This window comes from Bos indicus x Bos taurus, chromosome 16 (assembly GCF_003369695.1).
Source record: "Bos indicus x Bos taurus breed Angus x Brahman F1 hybrid chromosome 16, Bos_hybrid_MaternalHap_v2.0, whole genome shotgun sequence".
Lineage (NCBI taxonomy): Eukaryota > Metazoa > Chordata > Mammalia > Artiodactyla > Bovidae > Bos > Bos indicus x Bos taurus.
Genome location: NC_040091.1, coordinates 49,943,861 through 49,966,550, shown reverse-complemented (window position 1 = coordinate 49,966,550; position 22,690 = coordinate 49,943,861). Strand labels below are relative to the sequence as shown.

Below are 22,690 nucleotides of genomic sequence, written 5' to 3'. Positions count from 1 at the left end.
GACCCAGATGAGATCACCTCCCCACCAGCAATGTCAAGGCTTAGGAACCGCGTCAGGACCGCGTGAGGAGGGACAGGCTTCGTGGGAGCCAGCCTGCTGAGGGGACCAAACTGCCACCATCCCTATGTGGCTGGCTACCTGCCATAGCAGCTCCGAAACCCTTCCCAGTCTGCGTTTTTGGCCTTGGGCCCCTTCACTCACCTCTCAGGACAGCAGAACACAGTTCAGAGTGAGAAGCAGGAAGCCATGTGAGAGAGGACCCTGGAGGGGTGCCCCCCCTAGTCAGCCCAGCCATGTCCTGCTCACTGCTGCCCTGCCCCCATCATGACCTTCAGGGCTGCAGGTGGACATGGGTCTGGGTCGTATGGCTCTAGGGGCAGTGCCAGGTCCCTCTTGAGACAGGTCACTTGGTGTGCCTAGCAGTGGGTGGCCACGGTCAAGTGATTCCAGCCCTTAGGGAAAGGCCCACAAGCTGTATGGCTCCATGGGCTTCCTGGGGCTTGTGTCCAGTCTCACTGTGTCCCTCAGGGATGCCCAGCCTATGCGGCCACCAGGTTCCACAGCAGCTCCAGACATGTCCCCCAGTTCAGGCCAGCATCCCACCTAAATCCCAGACTTCTTTTTCAGATGGTCACGTGCAGCCTGCAGTAGGAGGGTTTTGGTGGAACGTGTGGTTGGTGAGGACAGGGCAACCTGAGTAAATGCCCTGCCTCCTGGGGCCTGGATCCCAGGGGACACGACTCCCCTGCAGGAAGCCAGGCCTGGAGGAAACAGCACTGCTCTGCCAAGGACCCCACCCCCAGCCCAGCCCCAGGGCTGCGAGGACCTCCCAGCTCCCTGGCCTTGCCTTGGGCTGGTCACCAACCTAGAACTGCCAGGGACGCATTCTGCTGACCCAGGTGCCCTGCTGCAGGTGCGTTCCTGCTGTAGTTCTGAGGCTACAGGACTGGGGGCTGTGCTGGTTGGGCCAGTCACCTGGGCGGTGGGTCCATGTCTAGCAAAAAGCCAGAGAAGCCTCCGAGAGCATCATGACCTGCCCTGCAAATTCAGCACCTCCTCACGCACCACTCCCCCCGCCCCGCCCAATCTGGGGGCTGCCTGGTTTGTTTCGAGGTCTGTTGCTCTAAGCTCCCTTTTTAAAGTGTAGTTTCTTCACCTTGTCAGAGCCCTCATGATGCTAGATTGCCATAGAAACGGAGCTCATTAAAGTTCCCTGCAGCCACCCTAATTATAGAATTCCAAAGACAAGCAGCGAGCTTCTCTGGGGGTGTCGCTGAGGCTGAGCGAAGATACCAGAGTGGCCGAGCCCAGGGACCATGAGGACTGCAGTTGTTCCCACCCTGCACTCAGATTGCAGGCACCCCGGAGACCACTGGATGCTCCCAAGTGGACTGTGGCTTTGAGCAGCTCCAACTCTGAACTCAGCCGTGACACAGTGACTAAGGTGGAGCCTCCTGATCCCCAAGGACTCTGGGTGGAGCAGCCGCGAGGTCAGCTGGGGTCACCCACCAGTGCCTCTTCTTGTGGAAGTCTTGCCAGCTACCCCCACCCACCCCTGGCTGGTTTTCAGGACTGCTTACCACTGAGACCAGCTGCACAGGAAGGTGGACAGGCAGGGCCCACGGCCAGAGCGGTGGGAAGGGGCAGGTCATCCCCAGTGTGCCCGGCCCTTTGAAGCACTCTGCACACGTGCCCTTTTCCATTTCTTGTTGTGTCGGGTGAGTCAGGATCTGCACAGACATGTGTTCTGCACATGCGTGTGCCTGCCTCCGTTGCCTGTTGTGTGAAATGAGTTGGGATCCGAATGTGCTTCCGTTCTTTGCTTTCTGCCATTAGACTGGTTCAGTTCAATCACTCAGTCGTGTCCGACTCTTTGCGACCCCATGGACTGCAGCACGCCAGGCTTCCCTGTCCATCACCAACTCTCAGAGCTTGCTCAAACTCATGTCCATCGAGTCGGTAATGCCATCCAACCATCTCATCTTCTGTTGTCCCCTTCTCCTCCTTCCTTCAATCTTTCCCAGCATCAGGGCCTTTTCAGATGAGTCAGTTTTTTGCATCAAGTGGCCAAAGTATTGGAGCTTCAGCTTAGAGTGGTATCATCCGCATATCTGAGGTTGTTGATATTTCTCCCAGCCTGGCATTTCTCCCATGTGCTCAGCGTATAGGTTAAACAAACAGGGTGACAGCAGACAGCCCTGTCACACTCCTTTCTTGACCTTGAACCAATCAGTTGTTCCATACAGGGTTCTAACTGTTGCTTCTTGACCCACATCCAGGTTTCTCAGAAAACAGGTAAGGTGGTCTGGTATTCCCGTCTCTCTAAGAGCTTTCCACAGTTTGTCGTGATCCACACAGTCAAAGGCTTTAGCATAGTTGATGAAACAGATAGATGTTTTTCTCAAATTCCCTAGCTTTCTCTATAATCCAGCAAATGTTGGCAATTTGATCTCTATGTCCTCTTCCTTTTTGAAACCCTGCCTGGACATCTGGAAGTTCTTGGTTCGCATAATGCTGAAGCCTAGCATGCAAGATTTTAAGCATGACCTTCCTAGCACAGGAGATGAGTGCAATTGTCTGATGATTAACACATTCTTTAGTACTACCCTTCTTGGGAATTGGGATGAGGATTGACCTTTTCCAGTCCTGTGGCCACTGCTGGGTCTTCCAGATTTGCTGACATAATGAATGCAAAACCTTGATGGCATCATCCTTTAGGGATCTGAATAGTTCTGCTGGAATTTCATCGCATCCACTAGCTTTATTAACAGCATTGCTTCTTAAGGCCCACTTGACTTCGCACTCCAGAATGTAAGTGTGAAATGGGGACTTTCCTAGCAGTCCATTGGTTAAGACTGCTTTCCAGTGCAGGGGGCACAGGTTTGATCCCACATGCCATGCAGTGTGCCCCCCACCCCCACCCCCCCAAAAAAAAGGTATGGGATTCCCTGCAGTCCTTCATGGTTCCTTATAAGTCCACAGGGCACTGCTTTCCAGGTGGCAACGTGGGTGTGGGTTGGACAACCAGGGGCTCCTGTGCCTCTGCTGGGATTGGGGCCGGGGTCTGCACTGCTGGGGCTCTGACATCTCCCCATCCCTGCCAGGGACGGGGGTGATGGATGGTACACCTGAGAGCCCATGTGAGTCAGGTTCTCCAGAGAAGCAGAACTGACAGAACATGTGGAGAGTCGTTATTGTAAGGATCCTGCTCACAGGGTCATGGAGGCCGCAAGTCAGGCCTGCAGGTTGGAGATGTGGGAGGAGCTGCTGCCATGGTCCAGGTCCAAAGCTGTCTGCCACAGTATCCCTCTTGCTGGGGGAAGGTGGCCTTTGGGTCTGTTCAGGGTGTCACCACGACAGAGGATGAGACGGTTGGATGGCATCACCAACTCAATAGACATGAATCTGAGCAAACGCCAAGAGATAGTGAGGGACAGGAAAGCCTGGCATGCTGCAGTTCATGGGATCACAAAGAGTCAGACATGGCTGAGCGACTGAACAAAGCCGTCACCTGATCAGATGAAGCCCACCCGTGGGGGGCAATCTGCTCCACTCTGAGGCCATTGACTTAAATGTTCATCTCATCTGGAAGCGCCCTCATAGAAACATCCAAGATATTTTGACCACAGATCTGGGCACTGTGGTCCACCTAGCTGACACATGAAATGAACCACCACATCCCCACCCCCCACTGCCAAGAGGTGCCTCCTGAATCCACACTCAGTCTCCCGCTAAAGACAACAGCATGGTCACACCTCTGTCCGATGTGTCTGTCCTGCAACGTGCTGGACATACACTGACCCCTCCCCCAGGAGGGCTGGTTGTCTTCTGGAGCTTGGAGGACGCCACTTCCCTCCTGTCTGCTCAGCACTTCCTCTCTGCTTCTCCCTGAACTTACACACCTATAACCTCTGCCATCTGGGAGCCGTGTTGCATCTGTCCTGTGGCTCTCTGAGCCCACCCCTCTAGCCAGTGTCCTCCCATGGTATGGAGCGTGTGTCTGCAGGCACTGCTCCCCACTGGTCAGGGCACAAGCAGCAGCGGCATGGACATGGTTCCTGCAGTGGGCTCACAGCAGCAGCTGGAGCCTCTGTGCAGAGACAGAGCTCAGTGTTTCTACTAAGATCTGAGATTCATTTATGACCATGTTGTTGTTGCCACCTCTGGCCCCTCGCTGTGTTTTTACAGTTCCTATTGTATATTGTTTACTGCAGCCTTTGAGGCACCCCAAGAACATGGGAATCACGCATGTTATGAAACATACAGTGGAGTGGATATGCACGCCCTCAGCAGCCAGCCTGCCCAGCACTGACGCACTGTCCCAGTCTACTTACTAGGATGATTTCCCTTTATGAACATGCATCCTGAAACATCACACTGTCCATTTTCTTGGTTTTTAATTTGACTCTGTGGACTGTAGACCTCCAGGCTCCTCTGTCCATGGAATTCTCCAGGCAAGAATACTGGAGTGGGTTGCCATTCCCTTCTCCATAGGATCTTCCCAATCCAGGGGTTGAAACCAGGTCTCCTGCATTGTGTGCAGATTCTTTACTCTCTGAGCCACTGGGCAAGCCATTTTAGTTTGATAACAGGCGTCATTTTACAGAGCCCATTTCATATACGTCAGTCTGCCATTTTATAACTTAAAATTTTTTTATTTGTTTGTTTATCTTTGGCTGTGCTGGGTCTTTGTTGCTGCACAGGCTTTTCTCTGATGGTGGTGAGCGGGGTCTCCTCTCTAGTCATGGTGCACAGGCTTCTCATTGCAGTGGCTTCTCTTGTGGCACACAGGCTCTGGGACACTCGGGCTTCACCTGTGGCTCCTGGGCTCTAGAGCAAGGCTCAGTAGTTGTAGTGTACAGGCTTAGCTGCTCCACGGCACATGGGATCTTCTTGGATCAGGTATCAAACCCATGTCTCCTGCATTGGCAGGCAGATTCTTTACCATTAAGCCGCTAGGGAAGCCCCTGAGATTTTGTACTGATTTTTTGATTTGATTTGATTTTGGAAGATGCATTTGTGTGGCCGAGGGTGGCTCAAGCTGGGTTATGACTGAGGGTCCTCCCAGACAGCCATGCCCCAGGTCACCTGTCCTCTTGGACCTGGGTGGCTGCAGACATCCTCTGGTGGCCGTGAGCCCACATGTGAGGCCTGTCAGGCGCTGACCTAGGAGCAGTGTGACTGCTGCGTCCCGGGGAAGCACACATGCCCTCGACCATTGATTCTGGCCGTGGTTGAGCTCCCCCAGAAGGACAGGTGACTTCAGGTTACTCTGATCCTTGACAGTTTTTGGCGTTGCAGGAGACTCATCTTGTTTCCGTTTCTGTTTTCCCTCATTGACTTGTGGGCATGCCTCCTGTATCCTGAATCATTAGCCCATGTGGCACGGCTGATAAAGAGACGGGGGTTTGTCTGGCCTCGTGTTGCCTTAGGGTGAACGTGCGTCCTTTCCTCCTTTTGTTTTCAGGGTTTTCCTCCACCTCCGATTAAGATCGTCAGGTTTCCTTCTAAGACCTGTCATTTTGCCCCTTAGTTTCAGTCCTTGTCTTTTTAGATGAGTGTATTTGTGTGGTGGCACCAGGTCTTGGTTGTGGCATGTGGGATCTAGTCCCCTGACCAGGAATCGAACTTGAGCCCTTGCATTGGGAGCACAGAGTCTTAGCCACTGGACCACCAGGGAAGTCCCTCAGTCCCTACGTACTGAGGGGATGATTTGTGTGTGGAGTGAGGCAGGCATCTGGTCTGCTCGAGTCACTGTCACAATACACCGTATGCAGCAGAGACTACAGGACCTCACTTCTCAGGGTCTGGGGGTGGACGGCTGAGCTCCGGGTGCCGGCAGGGTCGGGGTCTGATGAGCACCCTCTTCGTGGCATACAGACACTGCCCCGGCTGGGTCCCCATGCAGTGGAGACAGAGGTCAGGTGTCTCCTCCTCTTCTTATGAGTGTACTGACCCCATCAGGGGGCCCCACGCATGACCGCTGAACTCAGTGACCTCCCCAGGGGCCCCGCCTCCGAATACAGCCGTGCATGGGGCAGTGGAGAGGGGCTGAGGGGGGTGGTCAGAGCTTCCACAACAGCGGGGATCCCGGCTTCTCTCACTGTGGACAACAAGACATCGCCCATGTTCCCTCGGCCCTGCTCAACACATAGGAGTCCCGAAGGGCTCTGTTCTGTCCCCTAGCCTAGCTTTCTGGTCTGCTGGGGGCTGCTAGACATCTTTGAGTTCCTTATTTCGGATGGCTTTACTGAAATGTGAAGGGCGTCCTGTGGGTGCATTTTCAGGCTTTCGTGCTGTGTGTGTGTTGAACACTGGAAGGGCCAGAGCCTTGTGCCACCGCGTCCCTGCCTGACAACCCGGCTCCCTCTGTGTCTCGGGGTCTGTCACTCGGTGCCTCACCCCGCCGCGTGCAGGCACGGCTGGGGGTTGTGAACGCCACACACAGGGCAGTCAGCCCTGTGGATGTCGGCAGGGACCTGCTGGGGGCCAGACTTCCCCCGGATCTGGCTGGGAGGGCTATGCCCTGTGATCAGGCAGGGACCCTGGGGCGTCAGCGGGAACCCCTGGAGCCCAGGGCAAGATAGGCGGGGGAGCCCTGTTCTGTTTGCGCGTTGGCGTCTTGGCTTCCCCCTTCACCTCTCAGTTGATGGGAGGGGAGCCGGTTTTGCAGTCACTGTGACCAGGTTTTACAGGTTCCAGCCAGAGCTGGTCATTTGCTTGTTTTAAAAACACTCTGTTACAGTTTCCACTTCTGTATGTTCCTGGCAGCTCCCTGACTCTCATGAAAGTCGCCTTCACTACAGACCTCTGTAAAAGCACAAAGCTTCCCGTTGTAGCCCAAGTATTTTGTTTTCACATACTTTCAAAGCGTTGGGAAGGAGCAAAGTTGGAAATGTTTTTGAGGAGGAATGAAACCGCCCGTCCTGGTCATACGTGTACCTCAGCGTGTTTCATGAGCCGCTGCTTCCACACAAGTCTGGTGCAGGTTGGGAATGTGATGTTTTTGGTGACTTTCAACTCAGCATAAGTGTGCGGTTGGTTTTGCTTTGTTTCTGCCCCTAGGTTTGTTCTTAAAGGGGAGCTGGGGGAGGGGGGCGGTGCTGGCTGGACGCCTGCCTTGGGCTGACCGTGGACTTCCCAGCGGCCAGGGTCCCTCCCTGGACAATTGAATGTAAAGGTCTGGAGAACCCTTGGCTCCCATGGAGCCAGTTCCCATTTGGAACGGGACCTGGTTTTCACGCCCGGAGGGAAGGGAGTGGACAGGAAGCCCATGGGGGCACACAGGCCCCAGTGGCCTCACAGCCTGAGCCCCTGCAGACGGCCGTCCTTGTGGGTCGTCCGGGGCACCATCTCCCCACCTGGTGGTGTGGAATAGCTGCGAGGGTGCTGGCGTCTCAGCTCCTCGGCCACCGCCCCGGGCCGCCTGGACTGGCGGCCTGTCCCCACCACCCACCGTGTGGTAGAGCTGGGCTCGCAGCACCAAGGCCATTTCTTTACGCTCTTCTCATGTTCTCTCCAGAATCCATCTACCGCCGTGGAGCCAGAAGATGGCGGAAGCTGTACCGCGCCAACGGCCACCTCTTCCAGGCCAAGCGCTTTAACAGGGTGAGTCCCCCCCAGGGGGAGATGCTGGGCTCTGCTCCACACTCAGCCCTGGATGGCCACAAGCCCTTCATGAGCTCCCTGAGCCGGCAAGGCGCCAGCTCAGGTCTTTTCTGACAAATGTGACCTGTGTGTCCCTGTCACATGACCCCCTTCCAGGTACCGTGTCCCATCACATGACCCCAGTCCTGGCACTGGGACTCCATGGACATTCAGAAGGGACCCTGGATTTGTCCCGTAACCAGGATGCATGTGTTACCACACAGTGTCCCCTGCTGGTCTCAAGGGTGTCCTGTGAAGCCCAAGGCCCGATAACGGCCCTCCAGCCCCTGGCCCCACTGCCCGGCTCACTCCAAAGGCTTTATAGCTACACGTATGGTATTTCTCCTCACGCTGCCCTGTGTCCTGTAGAGACCACGGGGCTCACGTGGTCATTGTCCTGTTGCCACGTGGAAAGGGAGGTGCCTGCAGAGGCCCTGTGGCTGAAGACCGCCTGCCTCAGGGCTCCCCACACAGAGCGCCCCAGGCTAGGTGCTTAGCAGGTCGGTCTGGTGTTTGAAGTCCAAAACGAGGACTGCTCTCAGGGCCCAGCTGCTCTCAGGGAGAGTCCCTCCTGCCTCTGTGTAGCTTCTAGGGTCACTGGCATCCTCGGAGGCCCTGGGCTGGGAGCACAGCCCTCCTGCCTCTGCCACCTCCTGTCTCTGCACCCCACCCCCACCCCCGACTCCTCACCTCCGGGATGCCCATCATGACAAGGACCCAATCTGACCTCATTTATGGGTGGACATGAATTTGAGGGACACCACTGAGTCCCATACAGCAGCCGAGCACCTGCTGACCTGGGGCCCCACGTGTGCTGGCACCCTGCCCTGGAGGCTGGCCCCTGCACCTGGCACGAGTAGGCACACACAGCGTGGCGGGTGCCGTTCACTGTGATGAACGACTGGAGGGAAGTCAGCCAAGGGGCCCCGGGGCTGTGTCAGGAGTGAGCGAGGAATGAAGCGTGTCTGTCGGGAAGGAGGGGGCCCTGGTTCCTCCAACAATGACAAGAGGACACGAGGTCCTTGGGGCGTCGGATAACGTGGGAAGGCTGGGCATCACTGAGCGTGGACAGAGGGCGGGGGCTGCAGGGATGACGGGCCACCCGATGGGTGTGGACGTGAGACTGCGGTGAAGCACCCAGACAGACAAGATGAAACCTGGAGAAATCGAAACTTCCAGCCCCGATGACACGAGGTACCACTGCCTGCCCTCCCATGTTAAGAAACAGATGACTGACCAGCCTGTGGTCAGACAGCTTCTCTCCTGTGCCTTTGGGCACCAGCTAGGTTCTGGCCATAGATGGTCTCAGGCAGATGGGCCAGGCCGCCCTGAAGGACCTCAGGGAACCACTCACGCCCTGCTTGACAAAGTGACTCACTGGCCCACGATGAAGCCCACCCACTTGGCAAGACTGCTCAGAGGGGCCTGGCCTCTCCTGCCTACAGGTTCTAGGAGGAAAACTCATTTCTCTATTCGTCAGGTGCAGAGCCTGGCACTCCTCCTGCCACACCCCCTCCCCAAAATTGTGGGCAAAGCTTTTCCTCTCTAAGGAAGAGCAGGAATTTGGGGTGAGGGTGGCCACTCTAGTCCTCTCCCATCTGCTGTCCCCCAAGCACCGACAAGCTTCTAACAAACACCAGGAGGCCAAGGGGGGAGCCAACCCTGATACCCCCAGCCTTTCGGGAGCTGGCTCTTCACAGGTGGGGAAGTGGGCGTGTCGCTGTTCATCCCCAGGCTGGTTTCCCACCTGGGGTCCCCAGACTCCACCTCTGGAGGCCATACCATCCACCTGTGTTCGCTGGGCAGTCATTCCACATGTCTCAGGAGCTGCACACCTGGCTCTGCGGGGTCAACAGGGCTCACAAGGACGAGCCAGCGAAGGAGGTCACGTCTCTCCATCTTTGCTGGTGACCTAAGGACGAAAGCAAGGGCTGTCAGCTTCCCAGGGCGGAGCTCCCTTCACTGGACACAACTGATCTCGAGCAGAGAGAGAGGCTCAGCCAGGGACTTGCAGAGAGAAGAGGGGGGTGCAGCATCCACCCCAGAACAGGGAGCACGAGGGGCCAACGGGGACCCCCAATCTCTGGGACAGGACTGGCGATCAGAACCTGGCCTGGGACCCAGGGCGTGAGTGTCTCCTGTAAGGGTGGAGGGTCATCCAGTCCATCCAAGGGAGATACTGGTTGAGTGTGAGTCAGCAGGGAGGGGCTGTCCAGGGCTGGGTTCATGGCAGAGTGAGTCGGGGCAGATCATCAGGGAAGGTGTTCACTGGCGTGGCCTGGTTCAGAACTGAGATCCCACAAGCCTGGCAGTGCCACACACACACACAGAAAAATAGAATCAAAACCTAGAAGTGCTGCAGGTCTCAAGAGAAGCCTGGCAGGGGGGAACGGGGGGAGTGGTCTTCAGACTCAGCCATAATCGCTTGCCAGGCATCTGCAGCCTACAAACGTTGAACACGAAACACACACAGGGAAGATGTTTGTAGCGGAACCTGGAATAAGAGATCAAGACAGTAAATGTGTTTAGTACCAAAGAGTTCTGGCCTTTTGCTAAATGCCCAAGTCAGAAGTTGGGCAAGGGTGTGAGTGGTCAGTTAGAACAAGAGTGGTCACTGCACATGAATGCAGGCACCCTGACCTTGTTGGTGACCAGAGAAACGCAGGACGTTCAGACCTGCCAGTGCCCCGGGCTGCTGTTTACACAGTGACAGTCCTCGTACTTCTGGGGGTGCAGACCCAGACCCCTGCTTTCTGGAAAGCAGTTGGGGAAAAGCTCAGTGGCTCTAAGGTGCCCTGTCCTGCTGTCCCTGCAGTGAGTCCATCCTAGAGGAGTGGCCACATCACTGTCACCCTCCCTGTGCTGAGAAACCCTGCCCTTAACCCCCCAGTGCAGGGGTTTGAGCCTCGGCACTGTAGATGCCTTCTTCCCATCCTGGGACAACTGGAGGGGTGTCTGCTAATGGCACATGGGCCGCCTGTGCAGCAGGACTGGCTGGGTAGACGGTTCAGGAACTGCAGCTTTTATTATGAGGAGAGAGTCCTGCGGGGAGGGACAGTATGGAGTGAGAGGCGGGCGGGGAGACCCGGGTAAAGACACCAGCAGGGCTGGCTGTGCTGGTCGAGGATTTCTCCTGGGCTTTTCGAACTGAGGAAACCTCCCCTGCAAAGGGCCAGAGAGTAAATGTTTCAGGCTTTGTGGGCCATGCAGTCTCTGTCACAACTGCACAACTCTGCAGTCAATGTGACCACGTAAGAGCAGCCCCAGAGGTTGATGACTGAAAACATGAGCAGGGGGCCAGCCGAGCAGCACGTGAGACAGACTGAAAAATACTTTCACCCATTAGTCTGTTAATTCACATGATTTTCTGAGAGATGAAGCTTCATTTTTGTTATTATTTTTATGATTTAATTAATCAATTATTTTTTTATGTTTTATACTTATTTTTATTTATTATTACTACTCCTTTTTGGCTATTCCACACAGCTTACGGGATCTTGGTTCCCTGACCAGGGATTGAACCTGTGTCCGCTGCATTGCAAGATAGATTCTTAGACTGCCAGGGAAGTCCCAAAGACGTGACTTTTTTTAATGGTTCCATGAATGCTGACGGGCTGGAAACAGGGGTGAGAGCAGTCTCGGGCTTGACACTCCCTCCTTGAATCCTGGATTTGCTCATGAGCAGTCACCCTTCTGGGTGGAGGCGCCAGTGCCAGTATTAAACTGGACTGGCCAGAGTCAGAGCTCTCAGGAGGAGTGACCCTGTGGCTGGCCTCCCATCTGGCCTTCGCAGCCATCACTGTCTCTTGGGCCATGCCCAGAGGGAGCCCCATCACCTGTGGTTGCCTCCTTGGGTCGGGACAACTCCAGCAGCGTGGGGGACTTGGGTACATGCTTCTTTTCCTGAAATTGTGAGCAGTGGTGTGTGTGCATGTGTGTGTGTGCATGCATGGACTTGTCTTCAGCAGAGCTTTACTGGGCTCCCACTGTGTGCTGGGCACCATCCCAGGTGCTGGCCATGTGGCTGTGACTGAGATGTGTGTGCTCTGTGTGGGGGAGAGGCTCCTTCCTGGGGGGAAATGAGCTCCTTGTGCCCACTGGCTGCCAGTAGCTGGTCCTGCACCCTTGGCCCACTCTTGGGGAAGATTTGCTCTGGTCAGTACCGGTACAGTGCATCCTTTCTGTTCTCCAGGAGTAATTTGAAACTTTCTTGAAGTAAAGAAATTTGTTAAATGTAACAAAAGAGGCTAAAACATGTAAATGGGATATGGCTGCAACAGAAGTAAGTGGGAGCCTGCCAACGTACGGACACCGTGTAACCAAGGAGACGACTTGGGCTCCAAGTGGTAGGCGGGTGACCCCACTACTGGACACACTCATCTTTGCGTTTTATGACTTCCAAAAGTTACAAAATTCTCACCAAACGAGCCAATCATGATCATGAATCTCAAGCCTTTATAACCAAGAGGAACAAAGATTGACCATTTAAAGTCTTTTTGAAATGCTGAGAAAAATACAAGGGTGGAGCAGTACTAGAAGGGACACTCGGAGGCAAGTCTGGGTCAGTCTCTTGTGGGGTCACTGCTCCTTTCTCCTGGGTCCTGGAGTGCACAAGGTTTTGTTTGTGCCCTCCAAGAGTCTGTTTCCCCAGTCCTATGTAAGTTCTGACGGCTCTGTGGCGGGGTTAATGGCGACCTCCTCCAAGAGGGCTTATACCACACCCAGGTCTGCTGCACCCAGAGTCCCTGCCCCTGCCGCAGGCCACTGCTGACCTGTACTCTGCAGGAGACACTCAGACACTCAAAGGCACTGTGGTGGTAAAGACTCTTGAGAGTCCCTTGGACAGCAAGGAGATCCAACCAGTCAATCCTAAAGGAAATCCTTTAGGATTTCCTGAATATTCATTGGAAGGACTGATGCTGATACTCCAATACCTTGGCCACCTGATGCAAAGAACTGACTCATTGGAAAAGATCCTGATGCTGGGCAAGACTGAAGGCAGGAGAAGAAGGGGATGACAGAGGATAAGATAGTTGGATGGCATCACTGATTCAATGGACATGAATTTGAGCAAGCTCCAGGAGTTGGTGATGGACAGGGAAGCCTGGGATGCTACAGCCCATGGGGTCACAAAGAATTGGACACAACTGAACAACTGAACTGAACTGAATCGCATGGAGCCCTAGAGTGGTTCAGAATCCAGATGCATTCAGTTGCTAGGCATGGTCGCCTCTGTGTTCGTCATGCAGGGGTCATGTGGGTTTGGACGAGGGTCATGCAGTGGTCAGGCTCCCCCATGACCTTCTCACCTGGGTCACTTCACTCAGGCGGGGCCCCTCGGCTGTTCTGAGCACAGCCAGGCTGGATTTGCAACCCCGCTGCAGGTCTTGCAGGCAAGGAGGCCCTGCCCACGGAGAGGTCTCGTTATCTGCCCACAAGGTCCTATGGGAGCATAGCCCCAGCCCCTCGGGGCCTTGGTTCCCCCAACCTTGGGACAGACCTGAGTCAGGGCTACTAGGCCTGGGTGGGGCCTGGTACCAGGTATGAAGAGGCCTCTTTCTGGCCTGGCTGCATGTCCCCTCAGTGTGGAGGGACAATGGGGGCACAGGCCCGGCTGCGTGTTGTTACAGGGCAGCATGTCCCCTTGGTGTGGGGGAACCACGGGGCCACTGGGCCTGGCTGACGGTGCCTGTTCTTGTCCACACAGAGAGCGTACTGCGGCCAGTGCAGCGAGAGGATATGGGGCCTCGCGAGGCAGGGCTACAGGTGCATCCACTGCAAACTGCTGGTTCATAAGCGCTGCTACGTGCTCGTCCCACTGACCTGCAGCAGGCATATGGTGAGTGGACACCTCGGCCGGCTGGGGTGCAGTCCACACTGCTGTCCCTGGGGACCCTCGGCCTCCCCCTGCCCAGCTGGGATGCTAACCCCATCCCTGCTACCCACAAGACGAGAAGAGGGGGTGACATAGGGGCTGCAGAGTGACGGCTCGGGTCAGCAGTTGGGTCGGGGCCTGTTCTCAAGCCCCAGGAGTCCCCCAGCATTACTGGGGCCCCAGGGTCCACCAATAGGGAGCTGCCTCAATTGTGATGTCAGCCGTGGAAGCTGGAGCCAGGGCCTGACTGCGGCCGCTGTGTGATGAGGGCAGGGCTGACAGGACTAAGTGTTACTATGTGAAAAGACACATTTTATAAGCGCCTGCTAGAAGAGTGGAGCCTGAAGGCTAAGCGGCCACCTCCGCCTGTGGAAACGCAGGTAATTTCAGTACTCATCTTGCCATGTTCAGGGCGATGCTGTAACAGGTGAATGACGTGTGTTGTGACGTCACAGTGTATGTGACAGGTGAGTCCCGGTCATGCAGTGTCTCCAGAAGCCCCGTGTGGTGCTGCCTGGTCACTCGGCCTGTGTCTTTGCAGGATTCCGTCATGCCTTCCCAGGAGCCTGCAGTGGACGACAAGAGCGACGACGTGGACCTTCCCTCCGAGGAGAGCGATGGAAGTAGGGCTGCTGCTCCCACCCCCAGAACCCTTTCTAGATCCTCCTCTCTCCCACAGAGCCTGTGAGCATGGCCGCTCGCTGCAGGGCTGGGGCGGCCTCTCCAGAGCAGGAGTGGGCAGGCTGGCCTGCCCTGGGCGCCCACATCTCTGTGCTGCTGCCCATGGGAGTCGGGGTTGGGGCTGGGGTTCCCTCTGTTCCAACCTCGGGAGTTCTATGAGGCTCTAATGCAGTGGCCACCACAGATACTCGTCTCTGGAAAGGTCTGCCATGCTCAGTATTGCATAGTTCTTGGGTTTCAGTAGGTTTGTTTTTTTTGGTTGTACAGAATTTTTTTTTTTTTTTTTATGCTAAGAAGCATTCAGAGAGCAATTTTGATTCCATTTTGACCCTTGGCCCTGCTCTGAGCTTCTGCAGTTCTGTGCATAGTCACAAGGGTGTACGAGAGCCTAGGCCTCACTCGATAAACACTTGTTCCTTCCCGAGGGGTGATGTGAGGCCACAGAGCACAAAGCAGTACAGCACCTTATGTAAAGGAGACTCCCACGCACCACCCACCTGTCCACCCACATCCACACACGTCCACTCACTCTCCACCCACCCCCACCATCCACACACATCCACCCACCATCCACCCCCACCATCCACACATGTCCACTCACTCTCCACCCACCCCCACCATCCACACACATCCACCCACCATCCGCCCCCACCATCCGCACACGTCTACTCACTGTCCACCCACCCACCATCCACATACTCCACCTGCCATCCACCCCCACACGTCCAACCACCACCCACCCCCACCACCCACACACGTCCACCCACCCACCATCCGCACACGTCCACCTACAATCTACCCCCACACGTCCACCTACCCACCATCCACACACATCCACCATCCACACACATCCACCCACCACCCACCCCCACCATCCCCACACACACTTCCACTCACTCTCCACCCACCCCCACCATCCACACACATCCACCCACCCACCATCCACACACATCCACCCACCCACCATCCACCCCCACCATCCACACACCATCCACCCACGATCCATCCACCTGCCCACCTGTCTACCCACCCATCTGCACACGCTGAGAACAGAGACTGGAAGGCTCGACATCAAACCCTTCTGCCCGCTAACTTCTAGAAGAACCATGAGGGAAAGTTGTCACAAATGCAGATTCCCAGGCCTCAGCCCCAGAAGCTGAGAGTCGGCAGGTGGGGGTGGGCTCTAGAAACTGTTCTCCCGAGTCTCTAGTTGGGGCAGAAGCAGCTGCTCCAGGCCTGCCCCCTGAGCAGCAGGGGGCCTGGCCTGGCCCGGCACTGCGTGTCCACAGAGGGCCAGAGGCCATGGGGTCCCTGGGTCCTGGGCCACATCCCTGATGATGCCTGTGACCCCCCCCCACCTTTTTCCTTCCTCTTCACCAGTTGCTTATATTTCTTCAACCCGGAAACATGACAACATTAAAGATGATGCTGAGGTGAGTAGAAAGTGGCTCGTCGGTGTCTGTCTCTGTTATAGAGGTCCGTCAGCTCATTTCTGGGGCCACTGTGGGAACTTAAAGGTGAACTACGAGTCTCCGGGGAGACGCGGCCTGGTGGGCATCAGGGATTGCATACACCAAGGCGTCAGGGTCACAGGTCTGCAAAGTCTTAAGAGACATTTAGCACAGAGGCAATTGCCGGACAGGAGGTGGGACTGACCCTCTAATCCCAGGACTGGTTCCCCTGGCAACCAGCCATACCCTCAGGTGACCTAGAGGCTTCCCTCGAGGCGGTTCGTTAACATGACAAAGGGACATTTTGCTGGCTCTCTGCACCCGGAACCCCCTGGGGTTAGGAGCTCCGCGCCAGGAATGGGGCCCTTGAACAAGTAGGGACTTTATATTACCAACCACAACAGCACAGTTTGACTCTGGGTGATAAATGAGGCTCTGAGAAGTTTGGTCCCGTGCGAGGGCGGTTCCAGCAGGAGCTTCCATCCACTGAACCTCCTCGCAGCACCTGGGGAGGCCACACCTTTCCCAAGGTCCTTGTCCCCTCTGGACTTGAGCTCTTTCTCCTGGTCGTCTGTGTCTGGAATGAGTCAGGAGCACTCAGTTACCTTTCCTCCAGTACAGAACCCTCTTCAGAGAGTCCTCAGGAGGGGCGCACGTGGCCTTTCCCTGCCATCGACGGTCGCTTCTAGTGACGCTTGCTGTGGCGGGTCTCCCGAGGCATTAGCAGGTTATGCTTTGTGCCCCCTGGGGAGGGCCAGGTGAGCTGATCCCAGCACCAATGGCCCTGGGGTGTGTGAGCCCATGGTCACTTCCTCAGCAGTCAGGGCAGGCTGGCCCTGAGCATCCCTCCTGGCTCACAGAGGGGCCACCTGTGACTGGTGATGGCTCCTGGATCTCTGCTCCTTCCATCAGAAGCTCTAGGGGCCTGCTCCTGGGTGGGGAGGGCATGGGGGATGATGAGTCCCTTCCCGCTTCCTCGTATCTTGTCCACCCCCATCAGGACCTCAAGCCAGTCATCGACGGGATGGACGGGATCAAGATATCTCAGGGGCTCGGGCTGCAGGACTTCGACCTGATCAGGGTCATCGGGCGCGGGAGCTACGCCAAGGTCCTGCTGGTGCGGCTGAAGAAGAACGACCAGGTCTACGCCATGAAGGTGGTAAAGAAGGAGCTGGTCCATGACGATGAGGTGAGACTGCATCTGTTCCCACTTGTTCAGTTGCCAAGTTGTGTCCAGCTCTGCGACACACGGCCTGCAGCACACCAGGCCTCCCTGTCTGCTCCTCTGCGTGCAAGTACGCGCACAGAACAGAATGTGCGCTTTTACCGCTTTCCAGTGTACAGTTTAGTGACTTTTAGCACATTCACGGTATTGGGTAACCATGGCTACCGCCCAGCCCGCGACGTTTCCTCCCATGAGCAGTCTTTCCCCGGTCTCTTCCAGCCCCACAGCCGCCCGGCCACTTCTGTCTCTGTGCATTTGCCTGTTCTGGACGCTACATGTAAATGGATGTAAACCATGCGCTGTGGGACCTTCTGTGTCTGGCTTCTCTGACGGAGCATCTCGTTCTCATGGTCCACCCAAGTGTATCGAGGCGCGGCACACCTCCGTCTCTTCTAGGCCTCAGCTGTGTTCTGTATTACGGACAGGCCCCGTTTGGCGTGTGTGTCCGTCCCTGATGAGCACATGGCTTGTCTCCATTTCCGGCTGCCGTAAACGTCTGTGCAGCTGAGTCCCTGTTTTTACTCCTCTGGGTGTTCACCTGGGAGGGGACTGCCAGGTCGTAGGGTCATCTTGTGTTTCGCTCTGAGGAACAACTGAACCGTCTTCCCCTGTGTCATTTTACATTCCCACCAGCAATGCACGAGGGCCCGCTTCTGCCCGTTCTTGTCGATACTGGCTGTGTTCTGCCACGAGGGCCCACTTCTGCCCATTCTTGCCGATACTGGCTGTGTTCTCTTTTTTGATTATTGCTGTCCTAGCGGGTGTTTAGTGGCTTTGACAGGCATTCAGCACCTTTTCATGGGCTTCTTGGCTCTGTGTACTTTTGATCTATTCTTTGACCCCTGAATGGGGGTTACGTCCCTTAGAAGCAGAGTGACTTCAGAGGGAGCAATGATGATGTCACTGTGAGACGACTTGATACACGTGGAGTGGGGGCCACGGCAGGGCTGCCCAGGCTTGCAGCTCAGAGGGCAGAGCCAGGGCTTCACCATGTCCCCACCTGCCCTCCCAGCAAGTGCATTTGGCAGTGCACACACCGCCCAGCTGGCCGCCAGCCCCTGGTGCTAAGCTCACAACTGAGCTGGTGCAACCTACCTCTCAGCTGAGGAAGCGGAGCCTCGGGGAGGTGTGGGGCCCAGCGTCTTCACTGCTGGTCACAGCCCTGCAAGGTGATTCCAAGTCCCCGCCCAGTGCACAGCTGGCTGGAGGATTGATGGTGTCTTTGGGGGTGGGGCACTTTCTAGAATGCTGAGAGGAGAGGTCTCCAGGGAGGGTTACTGCTGTGGTTGATCCTGGCATCATCACATAGCCAGGGCCAGGGCTGGAGCCTGGACTTTGAGGTGGTCTCAGGAGAATGAGACACTAGGAGTTGGCAGAGGGGCCAGCTGTGTGCATTTGTGAGACTCTGCCATCCTGTGGCCCCGGGCCTGGGTCCTGGTCGATGGACTGAGGAGTGGCCCGCATCTGATCCCTGGAACCTGTGAGCAGGACCTTATTTGGCAAGAAGTGATTACGGATCCTGGGATGGTCATTCTAGATTATCTGGAGGGGCCCTAAATCCAGGGACAAATGTCCTTTTAGAGAAAAGCAGGGGAAAATTTGAGACAGAAAGAAGGAAAGACACAGTGAAGCTGTTAAGAGGGAGGTAGAGAGGAGCCAGAGACCCCTGGAGGTGCAGGAACGACCCTCCGTGGGCACCTGGGAGAGAGCGTGGCCCTGCCCACACCTGAGCTCAGGCTTCTGCCTCAAAGCAACGAGAGGATGCAATCTGGAGTGTTAAAGCCCAGCACTCTGTGGCATTTTGTTACAACAGCCTGGGGAGTCCAGCAGGCGGGAGGAAGGCAGACCAGGGGTGGGGGCGGTTTGGCCTCCATGTGGGGGAGGGGGTATCGTGCACCCACTGAGGTTTCCTTCCTGAGCACCTGGGTGGCCAGGTGCCTTAGAGAACAGACAGGGACGGTTGAGGGCTGTGTTTAAGGCTGGCTCTGCATTTGAGACTCTGAGTGGAGATGCCAGGTGGCCATCACATGAGCAAGCAGAGCTGGGCTGGGTAGGGCTGGTTAGATGAAGCCATTCCTCCCAGAGCATCTCTTCGTGGGGTATAGAGGTCAGAGGGATCAAGACCCAGCCTAGGATGAGGAACCCAGATGATCTTTGGCCCTCCAAATGTGTGCTCACTGAGAGTTTGCTAATTTTTCCCAAATTCCTTGGGGGAAGGCAGGCTACTCTGAACACATCTCATTCCCTCTCACTTTCCCTGAAAGAAGGGGTTTAACTTAGGGAATATGGGGGCCTGGGCCTCATGCAGCTCTTTCTCCGGTTGGAATGGAACCAAAGCTGGGACTGTCAAGCTGACTTTTCTCCAGGTTTCAGCGTGGACTGTGAGGGAGACAGTCCGATTGTGGGAGCTGGTGCTTGGGAGATGAGTGTGGGGTGTGGGGAATCCTCCACTCTCTGTTCCTCCCGTCTTCAGTGGAGATGATAATATGAACCTTCCACGGCACCATGGGCAACACATGAGGCCAGCTCACAGCTGGTGATGGTGGCTTTAGTGGTGCTTTGGTAGAAATGGTGATAACTGATGAGTCATGATCCTGATGGTAATAGAGTTGGTGATTGTGGTGGTGATGCTGGTGGGGATGGAGATGGTGGTCAGGGCGGTGGTGGTGAGGGTGATGGTGGTGGTGGTGGTGGTGGTGAGGATGATGGTGATGACAGTGAAGGTGGCAGATGGTAACGGGGACAGTGGTGGGGATGGAGAATGTCTCAGTGGGAGTTTTCTTTCCTCTCTGCGTTGTCTCCCCTCAAGCAGAGTTGGCAGAGTTCCTCTCTTGCCTCCCCTTCCCCAGGATGTCTGTGAAGTACTCACACTCCCTGGCTTCTATTTCAGGATATTGACTGGGTACAGACAGAGAAGCACGTGTTTGAGCAGGCATCCAGCAACCCTTTCTTGGTCGGCTTACACTCCTGCTTCCAGACAACAAGTCGGTAAGATAAGGGGTGTTTCTGGGATTCTGCTGCTCTCTAGTCTGAACTGCGGAGAGGCTGAGTTGGCGTGAGGTTTCCGCTCTTATCTGTGGGGCCCTCCCGTTTGCAAGTGTCGAAGCTTTTTGGTTCATCACTTAACTTTGTTCTCAGCTGGTGTCATATGACTTGAATTTCATACAAATGAAGCTAAATTCTTTGATTCTATTTGCAAAATATTTATTGAGCACATCCCACTGTATGGGATACAAGTGTGGGATTGGATGCTGGTATGGCCCTGTGAGTGGGAGGTCTGTCTCTGTACTTGTGGGTCTCACTGATAGTGCAGTAAAGTAATAAACACCAGGACCTTCACTTAAAAGCTTTGTATGTGTTAGATTTCTGCTTTAAAATGGTTGGAACTACTGGTCTATGACATTCAGCATATACTCAATTTGGAATTTTCTTGGCCAGATGACTTGAACTTACACAATTTGTTTTATTTGAAAAAGTACTGTGTTCTGGGTCAGAGTCCTCAGGGCCCACCCACAGGTTCAGTGACTTAGGAGAACTCACAGGACTTAACACAATGTTGAATTCAAGACTGAGACTTACTTCCGGGAAAGGGTATAAAGCAAAATTGGCAAAAGGCAAAGATGCTCGAGGTAAAGTTGGGAGGAACCCAAGCGTGCACTGGCCGGAGTCCCTCCGCATGGGGTCCCACGGGACTCCTTGAATTCCTCTGAAAGGAATCGTGAAACCTGGGGTGAGTCATGTAGGCACCTCTACCTAACACATGCCAAATCCCAGGCTCCCAGTAAGCAGCAGGTGTCCAGGGCAGATGCAGTGTTTCTGCAGCGTGATCGCGTGAGGCAAGCTCACCATTTGGGGAGGGTTCGCATCAGCGCAGGGAGCCAGTGACTCCACTGGAGTCGGCGTGTAGCAGGGCGGTCTCAGCCCCACTGTGCTCACTGTCTCTGCTCAGGGTCCCCTGTAACGAGCAGTGAGTCACCCCCGCCCCCGTGTGCCCCCTCACCTCCCCCATCTCCAACCCCCTGTTCCCACAGAACTGGCCTTTCCCCGGGTCTGCAGATGTCCCCCAGCCCTGTCCCCAAGCTCAGTGATTCTGCCTCCTGAGAGGGTCTCAGCCACCTCTGTTTCCTCCCCTTGAATCCTGGCCACAGCCTCTCGGGGCATCCGGTCCCTGGGGCACCAGGTTGTCACTTCCCCCATGCAGAAACCGAGCCGTGTTTGAAAACACGGATCTGAGACTTCTGACCACTTTCCCAGTTGTTTCTGGGAAACATCCAGGCTCCTAGGCGTGTGGATGAGGCCCTGCGACCAGGCTCCATCCCAGTCTGTCCATCTTTGCCGCGCAGCCCTTTCCTCACCTCTTCTTCCCCGGCCCAGGGTGCATGGAGAGCCTGGGACTTGTGTCTGGTGTACTCTCCACGCCTCTGTTTGGCCCTGACCGGTCTCTGGGATATGGGACAGACCCTAGAGAGGGAGTGCTCCTGACTTCACTCTTTCTAAATGGATTCTAAAACGGGTTTCACTGTGATGTTCTGTTAACTTTACTACATGGAACATGAAGAGTGTGGACAGACAGGGGTCAGATATTTCAGCCTCACTTACAGCTTTGTTGCTGGGAGCATGGCACCCTCTGAGCTCACGCCCTGGCAACCCTCCAGTTCACATGCTCCCAGGTGCATTAAAGTTAGGATCACTCCTGTGTGATCCCCACGATACAGGCACGCATGATACTGCCTTTCCAGACCGCCGTGAGAAGACTCATATAGAGCCTTCAGCACCATAGCTGGGAGGCACCCTGGAGCAGTTATCGTCTGTATCTAGTTTCCTTGCCTCTAACATTACAGAAAGTGAAAGTGAAGTTGCTCAGTTGTGCCCGACTCTTTACGACCCCGTGGACTGTAGCCTACCAGGCTCTTCTGTCCATGGGATTCTCCAGGCAAGAATACTGGAGTGGGTTGCCATTTCCTTCTCTAGGGGATTTTCCCGACCCAGGGATCGAACCCAGATCTCCCGCATTGCAGACAGACGCTTTGACCTCTGAGCCACCAGGGAAGCCCAACGGTACAGAGCCCGGCAGTAACCTCTAGAAGCACCTGAAACCTGGATGGTTGGGGCAGGTGTCTTTCCCAGGCTGTTTCTCGGTGCCTTCTTGGACCCAGCCCCTCAGTATGAACTCCCTAAGAACTGGGCCAGGCATGCTTTGAGCAGTTGGTTGATCCTGGCACCTCATGGGCAGTCATAGTGTTAAAGGATGATTCTCTAAGTGCAGCCATATTCTCGGTAAAGAGGCACAGTGAGCGTATGTCAGAGTTTGCTTGACTGTCTGATTAATGAGAAAATAGTAAGAGGTCATGACGTGCCCACAGGAGTTCCAGGTCCTGCACATGTTGGCTGATGGGGACCTTGGGATGGACAGATGCCCAGTGCAGAGCTGGCTGGGGGGCCGGGAGGGGTCTGCACGGGGCAGACCTCCTTTGCAAGTCTGTGGATGGCATTGTTGACATAGAACCCCCCCAGAGAAAGCATCTGACAAGTGCAGCCACCAGGACCCCCACACAGACCAGAGTGGACACTGCAGGGGGCAGCAAGGCCTACGGCATTCAGCACGGCTGTGGGGATGTGGCCGGGGCACCTGCTGGCTGCTGCACCACCTCCTCCAGGCTCCTCATGAGTTGTCTGCCCCCGAGCGCCTGCTGTGGAGCCAGGGGCCCACTGAGTCCTTGCAGTGCTGCCAAACGGTGGACACCTGCTCAAGCAGAGCTGTGCCCGTGGGCTCCCAGCAGCAAAAACCTGGCGAATAAGACCCAGCTTCTT

The 22,690-nt window shown here is 55.6% G+C and overlaps 1 protein-coding gene across 3 annotated transcripts in view; it reads left to right on the top strand.

Moving 5' to 3' along the window:
- The window catches only part of PRKCZ (protein kinase C zeta), a 100,017-nt gene that overhangs the window by 65,494 nt on the left and 11,833 nt on the right, over positions 1 to 22,690 (top strand). For all 3 annotated transcript variants that reach the window (XM_027565153.1, XM_027565156.1, XM_027565154.1), the window contains 6 exons: positions 7,523 to 7,608; positions 13,355 to 13,486; positions 14,064 to 14,145; positions 15,584 to 15,636; positions 16,655 to 16,843; positions 19,770 to 19,867. In XM_027565153.1, the coding sequence (XP_027420954.1) occupies positions 7,523 to 7,608; positions 13,355 to 13,486; positions 14,064 to 14,145; positions 15,584 to 15,636; positions 16,655 to 16,843; positions 19,770 to 19,867 (640 nt within the window). The remainder of the gene's footprint in view (positions 1 to 7,522; positions 7,609 to 13,354; positions 13,487 to 14,063; positions 14,146 to 15,583; positions 15,637 to 16,654; positions 16,844 to 19,769; positions 19,868 to 22,690) is intronic.